The sequence below is a fragment of the Bubalus bubalis genome, chromosome 10, assembly GCF_019923935.1.
Source record: "Bubalus bubalis isolate 160015118507 breed Murrah chromosome 10, NDDB_SH_1, whole genome shotgun sequence".
NCBI classification, from domain to species: domain Eukaryota; kingdom Metazoa; phylum Chordata; class Mammalia; order Artiodactyla; family Bovidae; genus Bubalus; species Bubalus bubalis.
The window spans coordinates 63023276-63036214 of NC_059166.1; the positions used below are offsets into that span (position 1 = coordinate 63023276).

Genomic DNA, 12939 nt, shown 5'->3' on the forward strand with positions numbered 1-12939 from the left:
GTGCAGATAAGGAAATAATCTATTCATACTTTGTTTATTCTGAGAAATTGTGATCTGTCTTTTGGATATAAAGTTAGATGTAACATTACGGATAAATTGAAATAACTCAATTCAGTCTAGGGTTTTTTTTTTTTTTTTCTTTTTTTTAGGAAGATTGCTATCTTTTAATATTATTTTTTTCACCATGCCACACACTATGCACGATCTCAGTTCCCTGACCAGGGATCCAACCCCAGGCCCCCTGCAGTGGAGGCATAGAGTCTTAACCACTTGGACTGCTAGGGAAGTCCTCAAGATTATATATATTTTTTAAATTAAGAAACTATCATACACTTACTTAAAATTTTTTCTATAAAGAACTACTCCTGTAAAAGTGCCTTGTTGCAATTAGAGATGACTCAGGATGAGTTTAACTCATGCCATCAAAAATTAAACTTCATTCAGTAGGATTACATTTCTAAATAATTGCTGTAATTTTAATTTTTCTGATGCAGATGAAGAACTAGCATTGAATGGGAGTTTTGACCAAGACCTAAAAAACTATCACAAACTCCACTGGGAAACAGAATTCAGACCGGTGGCACAGCAGCTTCTAAACCGAATTAAGAATCATCACACCTTCCTGGAACCTCTGCCTATTCCTTCTTTCTAACATGATGCAGATTAACAACAGAAACAGGAAGTCAGGTCTCCATCATTCTTAAGAAGTGGTAACAAGCATGAACTTTTTTCTTCAATATTAACAAATATTCAAAGTTTTTCAGGTACTTATTTTAGTGAGTAGTCTTAGTGTATTAAAAGAAATAAGCATTTCTTCTTGTCAGGTATTGTGGAAAAATGAATATACATGTTGTGCTTCCTGCTATGAGAAATTTAAGATGAAAATGTATTCATGGTATTTCTAAGTAAATGACTTTATTCTGTTCTCTCTAGTCTTAAAATCCTGATGTCACAATTCTAGAATTTAATTGCTCATCAGTTCAGTCAATGAACTGTGTAATGAAGACAGATTTTATGTACAGAAAGAATGGTGGTCAACACTATTAGGAATACATTACTACATAAGCATCTGCACTAATTTTTACAGCTTTTAATAATTGTCTTCTGGCTAGGTACCACTATTTTTCTGTTTGTCATATTGAGAGGAGGGGGAAGCAGAAAACTTTAGAGAAGATTGCTTTGGGCCATCTACTCTTTATTAAATAAGTAATATAGATGAAAAAGAGAGTATTTTCCCTTTTTATTTTTATTTGAAATAAACGGAGTAGACCAGACAATTCTACTTATAACTCTCTGTGACTATAGAGGTGACCTAATATACTAGAAGTATATGGCAGATCTCAGTTTGAATCCTAGTTCTCCCCTGCCTAGGTTTTGGGCAACTAACTTAATATTTTTGGCTTAAGTGTACAATGTAATCATGTAGTTTAGGAACAAACAAACAAAAATGGGCAAATTGTCCAGTATGCTGACTGATGTGTAGTAGGTACTCAATAAACTACGGTTTTCCACCCTTCGTAGGATAAGATTGGTCTTTGTATAAATGATCAACACCAAAGAAATTGAGATAACCATTGCTATCCTATATTAGCCAAAGAAAGATTCAGAATAAAAGTAGATTTGATACTCTTCTCTGTAGGGTTAGAGATGAACCATTAATAACATAAAAACTCATCTCTTACCCTAACAAGATACCAAGACTAATGAGATAAAGGTAGGCTTTTAAGAGACTAGATAGACTCTTACAAGTCTATTAGAAAAACCCTAAATTTCCAGAAACAAATAGGCTTTCCAAGGGCTCCTCTAGTTTGGGGCTCAGCAAAATCATCTAGAGACACTCACTGCAGTCAGTCATCCATGAGTATATGCTATGAGATTCACTCCAACAGTTGAAATCTTTTTTTAAACAAAATATTTATTTGGCTGCACTGGGTCTTAGTTGTGGCATGTGGGATCCAGCTCCCCTATCAGGGATCAAACAAACCCATGTCCCCTGCATTGGGAGTGTGGAGTCCTAACCACTGGACCACCTGGGAAGTCCCTGGAAACATTTTTTAAAAGTCTGATAGACTAGTCTCTCAAAAACATTTGAAGATCTAAGTATTTTTACCCATGAAGTGAAGTGAAGTTGCTCAGTCGTGTCTGACTCTTTGCGACCCCGTGGACTGTAGGCCACCAGGCTCCTCCGTCCATGGGATTTCCTAGGCAAGAATATTGGAGTGGGTTGCCATTTCCTTCTCCAGGGGATCTTCCTGACCCAGGGATCGAACCCAGGTCTCCCGCACTGCAGGCAGACGCTTTAACCTCTGAGCTACCAGGGAAGCCCATTTTCACCCATAGCAGGCTATATATACTACTTTCAGTGAAAAAGATAAAACTCTCTTCCCCCTAAAAGAGCCCCCTCAGTATTTATAATTAATATAATAACTCATAGTAGAATACCATTATATTTGTTCTCCATATTAAACTCCTCTCCCTCAGATTCATCTTCAAGCTGGACCATGTGGAACTATCTCAGTTCATTTCAGTTGCTCAGTTGTGTCCGACTCTTTGCAACCCCATGGACTATGGCACGCCAGACTTCCCTGTCCATCAATTCCCAGAGCTTGCTCAAACTTATGTCCGTCAAGTCGGTGACACCATCCAACCATCTCATCCTCTGTCGTCCCCTTCTCCTCCTGCCTTCAGTCTTTCCCAGCATCAGGGTCTTTTCCAATGAATCAGTTCTTTGCATCAGGTGGCCAAAGTATTGGAGTTTCAGTTCCAGCATCAGTCCAATGAATATTCAGGACTGATTTCCTAAGGATTGACTGGTTTGATCTCCTTGCTGTCCAAGGGACTCTCAAGAGTCTTCTCTAACACCAAAAACCATAGCTTTGACTAGACACACCTTTGTTGGCAGAGTAATGTCTCTGCTTTTTAATATGCTGTCTAGGTTGGTCATAACTTTTCTTCCAAGGAGCAAGTGTCTTTTAATTTCATGGCTGCAGTCACCATCTGCAGTGATTTTGGAGCCCCCAAAAATAAAGTCAGCCACTGTTTGCCCATCTATTTGCCATGAAGTAATGGGACCAGATACCATGATCTTAGTTTTTGAATGTTAAGTTTTAAGCCTACCTTTTCACTCTCCTTTTTAGTCCTTCTTTGCTTTCTGCCATAAAGGTGGTGTCATTTGCGTATCTGAGGCTATTGATATTTCTCAATATCTTGATTGAGATCTTGATTCAATCTTGATTCCAGCTTGTGCTTCATCCAGCTTGGCATCTCACATGAAGTTAGATAAGCAGGATGACAATATACAGCCTTGACGTACTCCTTTCCTGATCTGGAACCAGTCTGTTGTTTCATGTCCAGTTCTAACTGTTGCTTCTTGACCTGCCTACAGATTTCTCAGGACGCAGGTCAGGTGGTTTGGTATTCCCATCTCTTAAAGAATTTTTAAAGTTTGTTGTGATCCACACAGTCAAAGGCTTTGGTGTAGTCAAAAAAGTAGAAGTAGGTGTTTTCCTGGAACTCTCTTTCTTTTTTGATGATCCAGCGGATTTTGGCAATTTGATCTCTGGTTCCTCTGCCTATTTGCTTACCTTATTATTGGAACTATCAGATCAGATCAGATCAGTCGCTCAGTTGTGTCCAACTCTTTGCGACCCCATGAATCGCAGCACGCCAGGCCTCCCTGTCCATCACCAACTCCCAAAGTTCACTGAGACTCACGTGAACTCTGCCTACCTTGGAACTATCTGCCTACCTTAAAAATTACAGTGAAAAAATTTGCCATCTTAACCATTTTTAAATGTTTCAGTGGTGTTAAGCTTACTCATATTTGTCTGCAAGGTTCTTTGCAGAACTTTTTCTGCAGAACTTTTTCATCTTGCAAAACTGAAACTCTGTACCCATTAAACAATTCCTTCTTTCCTCCTCTTTCCAGCCCCTAGCAACCACCATCCTATGTTGTTTCCATGAATTTGATTTGATTAGTTTAGGTCACTCATACAGCATTTGTCGTTTTGTGACTTTTATTTTGCTTAGCATAATGTCTTCAAAGTTCATCCAGGTTGTGGTGTGTGATGGAATTTGCTTCCTTTTAAGGCTCAATAATATTTTCTTGTATGTTTATATCATATTTTTTCATCCGTTAACTCATCAGGACATTTGGGTTGCTTCTGTCTCATGGCTATTGTGAATAATGCGACTATGAACATGGGTGTATAAATACCTGTTCAAGATCCTGGTTTCGGTTCCTTGTGATGTATACCCAGAAATGGAATTACTGGAGGATATAGTAGTTCTACTGTTAATTTTTTGAGGAATGTTTGTATTGATTTCTGCAGAGGCTATATCATTTCATGTCACCAACAGTGCACAAGGGTTCCCATTCTTTACATCTTCTCCAGCACTTGTTTTCTGTTGTTGTTTTGGTAGTAGCCATTCTAATGGTTGTGAAATGGTATCTCACGGTGGTTTTGATTTGCATTTCTCTAATAAGTAATGATATTGAGTATCTTCACATTTTTATTGGCCACCTATATATCATCTTTGGAGAAATGCCCATTGAAGTCATTTGCTATTTCAAATTTTTATATTTTTATTTTTAAAAATTTATTAACATTTTTTTAATGTAGTTGGTTTTATAATGTTTCAGGTGTGTAGCAAAGTGATTCAGATACACACACATACATTTTTAAGATGCATTTCTGTTATAGATTTTATAAGATATTGAGTATAGTTCCGTATGCTATACAGTAGGCCTTTGTTGATTATCTATTGGGGCGACCAAAAGGTTCATTTGCATTTCTCCATAAGATGCTATGGAAAAATCTGAATGTACCTTTTGGCCAACCCAATATTTTATATATAGTAGTGTGTATATGTTAATCCCAAACTCCTAACTTATCCCTCTTCCACCCCATTTTCCCCTTTGGCAACCATAAGTTTGCTTTCCATATCTGTGACTCTGTTTGTAAATAATTTCATTTGTATGCTTTTATTTTAGATTCTTTCCACATATAATAAATGATAATCTCTAGATCCATTCATGTTGCTGCAAATGGCATTATTTCATTTTTTTATGACTTGGTAATATCCCTTGTGTATATATTACCACATCTTTTTTATCCATTCATCTGTCAGTGAACACTTAGGTTGATTCCATGTCTTTGCTATTTTAAGTAGTGCTGCTATAAACATTGGGGTGCGTGTATCTTTTCAAATTATAGCTTTCTCTGAACATGCGACCAGGAGTGGGATTGCTGGATTATATGATAATTCTCCTTTTTGTTTTTTAAGGAACATTCATATTGTTCTCCATAGTGGCTGCACCAATTAACTTTCCCACCAACAGTGTGGGAGGGCTCCCTTTTCTCCACACAGTCTCCATTTACCGTTTGATTACTTTTTGATGATGGTCATTCTGATTGGAGTGAGGTGATACCTCACTTTAGTTTTGATTTCAGCTGCTCTAATAATTAGTGATGTTGAGCATCTTTTCATATGCCTGTTGGCCATCTGTATGTCTTCTTTGGAGAAGTGTCCATTTAAGGCTTCTAAATAGATTGAGCTGTTTATTTTATTTATTTTTATTGCAAGATAATTGCTTTACAGAATTTTGCTGTCTTCTGTCAAACCTCAACATGAATCAGCCATAGGTTTACATGTATCCCCTCCCTTTTGAAACTCCCTCCCATTTCCCTCCCCATCCCCCCCACCCCTAGGTTGATACAGAGTACTGTTTCAGTTTCCTGAGTCATTACGCTATATGAGTTGTTTGCATGTTTTGGAAATTAATCTCTTGTTGTCACATCATTTGCAAATATTTTTTCCCATTCCATAGGTTAACTTTTTGTTTTGTTTATAATTTCCTTTGCACTGCAAAAGTTTTTAAATTTAACTGTTTCCCATTTGTTTATTTCCATTACTGTAGGAGAGGGATTGAAAAATATTGCTGCAATTTTCCTCTAGGAGTTTTATAGTATCCAGTCTTACATTTAGGTCTGACATTACGTCTTTAATCCATTTTGAGTTTATTTTTGTCTATAGTGTTAAAAAATGTTTTAAATTTTTTTTTTTTTACATGTAGCTGTCCAGTTTTCATAGCACCACTTGTTGAAGAGACTGTCTCTTCTCTATTGTATATTCTTGCCTAATTTGTTGTATGTTAGTTGACTATAGATGTTAGCATTTATTTCTGGGCTTTCTATTCTGTTCCATTGATCTATGTGTCTGTTTTTGTGCCAGTACCATAGTGCTTTGATTAATGTAGCTTTGTAATATAGTTTAAAGTCAGAGAGAGTGATTTCTCCAGCTCCATTTTTCTTTATCAGGATTGCTTTGGTTATTGGAGTCTTTTGTGTTTCCACAGAACTTAAAAAATTTTTGTTCTAGTTCTGTGAAAAATGCTGTTGGTAATTTGAAAGGGATTGCATTGAATCTATAGATTGTCTTGGTTAGTATGGTCATTCTATAATATTGATTCTTCCAACCCAAGAATATGGTATATCTTTCCATCTGTGTCATCTTCAACTTCTTTCATTAGCATCTTACTGTTTATGGAGTACAGGTCTTGTATTGGGTTGGCCAAAAAGCTCATTTGGGTTTTTCCATAAGAGGTTACAGAGAAATCAAAAGCTTTACAGACAAGCAACAGCTTACAGAATTCAGCATGACCAAACCAGCTTTATGACAAATTCTAAAGGAACTTCTTTAAATAGATGAGGTTACATCAAGGGACCTCCCTGGTGATCCAGTGGCTAACACTCTGCACTCCCAATGCCCAGGAACCTGGGTTCAACCCCTGGTCAGGGAACTAGATCCCACATGCTGCAACTAGAGTTCACATGCTGCAACTAAAAGATTCTCTATGCTGCAACTGAAGATCCTGCATGCTGCAACTAAGATCCAGTGTGGCCAAATAATATTTTTTTTAAGACCACATCTAAAATCAAGAAAATTATGAAACAGAAAAGTTCACAAGTAGAGGCAAACATATAGTAAAGGTAGAAAGTCAATAGACAAAGAAGTTAAGGAAACAGTTCCATATACTATTACATCAAAAAGAATAATGTACCTAGGAATAAACCTATCTAAGGAGCCAAAAGACCTATATTCTGAAGACTCTAAAATATCTATTTTTTAATCAAGCTATTTTTTTTTTGTGGTAGTCATTGATTTAAAGGAGTTATTTATATATTTTGGATATTAAGACTTTATCAGGTACATGATTAACAAATATTTTCTCCCATTTTGTAGGTTACTTTTTTTTTTTTTTTACTGCTGATCATGCCCTTTGGGCTTCCCTGATAGCTCAGTTGGTAAAGAATCTGCCTGCAGTGCAGAGGACCCGGTTCGACTCCTGGGTCAGGAAGATCCCCTGGAGAAGGGATAGGCTATCCACTCCAGCATTCTTGGGCTTCCCTTGTGACTCAGCTGGTAAAGAATCTGCCTGCAATGCAGGAGACCTGGTTTAGTCCCCGGTTTGGGAAGATCCCCTGGAGAAGGGAAAGGCTACCCACTCCAGTATTCTGGCCTGGAGAATCCCATGGACTCTATAGTCCATGGGGTCGCAAAGAGTTGCACACGACTGAGTGACTTTCACTTTCATGCCATTTGATGCACAGAAGTAAATTTGATGTAGTTCTGTTTGTCTATTTTTTTCTTTTGCCTTTTGGTATTATGTCCAATAAATCATTGCCAAATCCAGTGTCCTGAAGCTATGCTGCCTATCTTTTCTTCTAGGAGCTTTATAGTTTTAGTTCTTACACTTAGGTCTTTAATCCATTTTAGTTAATTTTTGTATATGTTTCTAAAATAAAGGTCTAACTTCATTCTTCTGCATGTGAATAACTAGTTTTCCCAGATAGTTCTTTTCTCATCAAATAGTCCAGGCATCCTTATTGAAGATCATGAAGGCTTATTTCTGGGTGTATGTCTATGCAAGTACCATACTGTTTTGATAATATAGCTTTGGAAAATGTTTTGAAGTTAGGACATTGTGAGACTTATAACTCTGTTCTTATTCAGGATTGTTTTGGCTATGTAGAGTCTTGAGACCCCATGTGAATTTTTGGATGGCCTTTTCTATTTCTGCAGGATAAAAAGGCATTGAATTTGTAGATTGCTTTAGGTAGTATTGACATCTTAACAATATGAAGTATTCCAGTCTATGAACACAGGATGTCTCTCATTTGTTTGTGTCTTCTTTATTTTCTTATAGTTATGTTTTATAGTTTTCATTGTCAAGTCTTTCAACTCCTTTGGTTAAATTTATTTCTCAGTATTTTATTCTTTTTGATGTTACTGTAAATGGAGCTGTTGCCTTAGTTTCCTTGCTTGATTGCTGTTAGTGTATAAAAATGGAACTGATTTTTCTGTGTTGACTTTTATGGTTCCAACAGGTTTTTTTGCTTTTGTTTTTTGGTGTGGAATCTTTGGGGTTTTCTAATATAAGACCATGTCATTTGCATACAGATATATAATTTTACATTTCCTTTCTAATTTGGACATTTTTTCTTTTTATTGCCTAATTGCTTAGGTAGGACTTCTGGTATACTATGAGTGGTGAGAGTTGATATTTTTCTCTTATTCCTGATCTTAGAGGAAACAGTTTATCTTTCACAGAGTATGATATTAGCTATGTGCTTTTCACATATGGCCTTTATTACACTGAGACGGTTTCCTTCTACTTCTGGTTTGTTGAGTATTTTTTTATCATGAAAAGGCTACTGAATTATGCCAAATAATTTTTCTACATCGACTGATATGATCATGTGTTTGTTTTCTCACCCTTCATTCTGTTATTGTGGTATATTACACTGACTAATTTTTATAAACGGAATATATATACTTGCATTTCAGGAATATATCCCTCTTCATTTTTTTAAAAAAGAATTTTATTGATTTATTTACTTTTGGCTGCACTGGGTCTTAGTTGCAGCATGCACACTTAGTTGCCCTGCAGCATGTGGGATCTTAGTTCTCCAACCAGGGATTGAACCCACATCTCCTGCGTTGGAAGCCAGATTCTTTAACCACTGAACCGCCAGGGAAGTTCGTCACTTCATTTTTAAAATGTGCTGTTGAGTTTTCTTTACTAGAATTAAGGATTTTTTCAACAATATTCATTATAGATATTGGTCTGTAGTTTTCTTGCAGTCGCTTTGGCTTTGTTATCAGGATAATGCTGACCTCATAGAATGAGTTTAGAAACATTCCCTTGTCTTCAGTTTTTTGGATGAGTTTGGTGTTGACTTTTCTTTAAATGTTTGGTATAATTCAGTGAAACCATTTGGTCCTGGGCTTTGTTGAGTTTTTAATTACTGATTCCAGTCTCCTTACTAGTTATAGTTCTTTTCAGATTTTCTATTTCTTCATGATTCCCTTCTTGGTAGGCTGTGTTTCTAAGTTACCCAGTTTGTTGATGTACAGTGTATAATATTCTTTATCCAATTTTTTTTTTAATATTGGTTGGGAATGTCTCATTTTTCATTTCTGATTTTTTTTCTTAATGCAGTTAAAGGTTTGTCAATTTTGTTGATCTTTTCAAACAGCTCTTAATTTTGTTGTATTTTTTCTGTTGTGCTTTTTATTTATCTCTGCTTTGATCTTTCTTTCCTTCTGCTAGCTCTGGGTTTGGATTGTTCTGTCTAGTTCCTTGACGAAGTTACAATGTTGATTTGAGAGTGTCTCTGCTTTTATAGTCTAAGAGTTTATAGCTTTAAACTTCCCTCTTGGCACAGCATCTGTAAATATTGGTGCGTTGTGTTTTTATCTCAAGATATTTTCTAAGTCCATTTGTGATTTCTTCTTTGCAGTGGCCTTTTAAGAGTATGCTGTTTCATTTCTACATACTTGTGGACTCTCCAGCTTTTCTTTCTGCAATTGATTGTTAGGTTCATTCCATTATGATCAGAAAAGATACTTTGTATGATTTCAGTCTTTTAAAATTTGTTAAGGCTTGTTTTGTGGCTTAATATGTGGCAATCCTGGAGAATGTTCCATGTGCCCTTGAGAAGACTGTATATCCTATTGTTGGAATTTTCTGTGTGCGTCTGATAGATTCAACCAGTCTGTAGTGTTCAAGTCCTCTTTTTCCTTATTTATCTTATGTTGGTTCTATTCATTTTTGGAAGTGAGTATTTTTAAAAATATTTATTTGGGTGCATTGGATCTTAGTTGCAGCATGCAGGATCTTTGTTGTGTCATGTGGGCTCTCTAGTTGTGGTGCATGGGCTCCTGAGTGCATGGGTTCAGTAGCTGCAGCATGCAGTCTTAGTTGTTCTGTGGCATGTGTCATCTTAGTGCCCAACCAAGGATCAAACCTGTGTTTTCTGCATTGCAAGGAGTACTCTTAACCACTGGACCACCAGGGAAATCCCTGGAAGTGGACATTGAATCTCTTACTATTATTGTGTTGCTGTCTATTACCTGGGCTTCCCTGGTGGCTCAGTGGTAAAGAATCTGCCTGCCAATGCATGATGGGGTTTGATGTAGGTTTGATTCTTGGGTTAGGAAGATCCCCTGGAAAAGGACATGCCAACCTAGTCCAGTATTCTTGCCTGGGAAATCCCATGGACAGAGGAGCCTGGCAGGCTACAATTCATGGGGTTGCAAAGAGTCAGACATGACCTAGCTACTAAACAACAACCAGTTTCTCCCCAATTCTATCAACATTTGCTTCCTATGTTTAGGAGTGTTAGTGTTTGATGTCTATATATTTGTAACTGTTTTATCTTCCTGGTGAATTGACCCTTTTCTCTGATATTCATATAGCCACCTCTGCTCTTTTGGTTACTATTTGCATGGAATGTCTTTTTCTGTCCTTTCACACTCAGCCTATATGTGTTCTTAGATCTAAAGTTAGTTTCTTATAGACAGCAAATAGTTGGATCCTCTTTTTTATTTTATCCATTCAGCCAATCTGTCTTTTGACTGGGGGATTCAATCCATTTATTACATTTGATATAATTACTAATGGGGAAGGACTTACTATTGCTATTTTGTTTTCTGCAAGATTTGTAGCTTTTTTGTACCTCAGTCCTCCTCTTCCTCCTTTGTGTTTCATTGACTTTTTTTTGGAGTTACATGATTTGATTTCCTTCTCATTTCTTTTTGTGTAAATTCTGAAGAGATTTTCTTTGTGGTTACCATGGGGATTATGTTTAAAAATGTTAAAGTTATGTTTATTTTGATAAGTTGATTTGCATACAAAACTCCATTCCTTTACAGCTCTGCACACTCCCTACTTTATGTCCCCACAAGTCCCTTAGGCTCTCGTCACTTGTCATTTTTATCTCTGACTTGATAATATCAAATAACCTCTAAGGTTATTATTGATAATAACTCTCCAAAGTCTTTCTTCTATCTGATCAAATTGCCTGTTGTTGTCAGTTTTTTTATTCAGTTATTGTATTCTTCAGATCCAGAATCTGATTCTTTTTTATTCTGTCTCTTTGGTGATATTCTCATTTTGTTCATGCATCATTTTCCTGATATGTCAGTCTTGTTCTCCCTCTTTAGTACACTGAGCATCTTTAAGACAGTTGTTTAAAATCTTTTTTTTTTTTTTAAGGTTTTATTGAATTTGTTACAATACTGCTTCTGTTTTATGCTTTGGGAGAGGGTCTTGGCCCCGAGGTAGGTGGAATCTTAGCTCCTTGTAAAGTTTGTTGTGATTTGGGCATTTGAAAAATAGCTACCATTTCCAGGGATGTAACTTATATGGATGAGTGTGTATGTTTTTATTCCAGGATATAATATCTGCTTTTAGCTGTCTTAATTTCCCTAAGAGGCTTGCCTCTGTTTCTTCTCAGGAGCTTCCTGTTCCAGTTTCTGTTATTCCTATCTGTATTCTTTTGGATCCCCTGGACCTGCCTACATAACTGTAGATTCCCTGCTGTTCTAATGCACCTCCGTGCTCACTTCTGTGTTCAGTGATCTACAACCAGCATCCAAACCATTCTACCACTCCTACTAGTGCTCCAGGTCAGGTGAGATAGAATCCAGTCCCTCAAACACAAAAGTTCACCTTTTTTCTTTTGGTCCTGAGGGAGAAGCTGGGACTTAGGAGTTTCCCCTCAGTTTCCGTGCTGTACACCAGCTTAGGACAAGCAAAATGCCCCAAATTTACCTACACCTTTTGGTGCAGCCTCCTCCTGGTTTGTGTTTGCCAGAGCTGTAGCTTCCCAAGTGGTTTCTAGAATTTTCACAAAGGTATTTGGTCCTTATATTGTTGTTAGCTCAGTGTCTCCATTGGGAATAAGGACCTGGTACATCATAGGTAATGTCACTCCCCATCTACCTGCCTTTGCTGTCCCTTGATATTCACTAGTCACAAATATGTAACAAAATTTCAGAGTATCTTAATGAGTGAAAAGTGCCTGGAAAACATAGTTATCCAACAAGTTTTATTTACTTATCTACCAGTGGTCCTTTATCAAAATAATTTGAAATAAGTAAACTGTTAAAATTCATTTAAAAGCTAAGATTTTATTCCTCTAAGTTAAGAATATCACCAGTATTTATATGGAGTTAAATAACTGTGGTAAATGTGTTTAGAATTTCATTCTTAAAGAGATACTGAATTAAGTATTTCCTGATAAAAAAGTTCCCTAATTTTTACTAAAAAAGTGATCTAAAAAACTGAATCTTGGAAACCTCAACTAGAAATCTATTCATGGTTATTTAAGAAAAATAATTCCTCTTGTGGGGAAAAGTTTTGATATCCCATGTTCTATTTTACTACCTTCAATTATTTTGGAAACAGTTTCAAAGATAAATAGCAATATTAAAAACCCTGTATGTTTAGTTTTGAGAAAACATTAACAGGAAACACCTGTTAAATTTGAGGTGTTGAAACATCAACTTTGTATCACAGGCAATCCTTTATTACTTTAGGTACAAGCATACTTTCTTATTCATTAAAATTTTCATTTCGTCTCATGATTT

The 12939-nt window shown here is 36.4% G+C and overlaps 2 protein-coding genes across 6 annotated transcripts in view; both read left to right on the forward strand.

Moving 5' to 3' along the window:
- ARMC2 (armadillo repeat containing 2) overlaps positions 1-1272 on the forward strand; it is a 120562-nt gene extending 119290 nt beyond the window's left edge. For all 5 annotated transcript variants that reach the window (XM_044924371.2, XM_044924370.2, XM_025294693.3 and 2 more), the window contains one exon: positions 495-1272. In XM_044924371.2, the coding sequence (XP_044780306.1) occupies positions 495-652 (158 nt within the window). In that variant the 3' untranslated portion in view covers positions 653-1272. The remainder of the gene's footprint in view (positions 1-494) is intronic.
- CEP57L1 (centrosomal protein 57 like 1) overlaps positions 1-12939 on the forward strand; it is a 224759-nt gene that overhangs the window by 10845 nt on the left and 200975 nt on the right. The gene's annotated exons all lie outside the window — the stretch shown is intronic.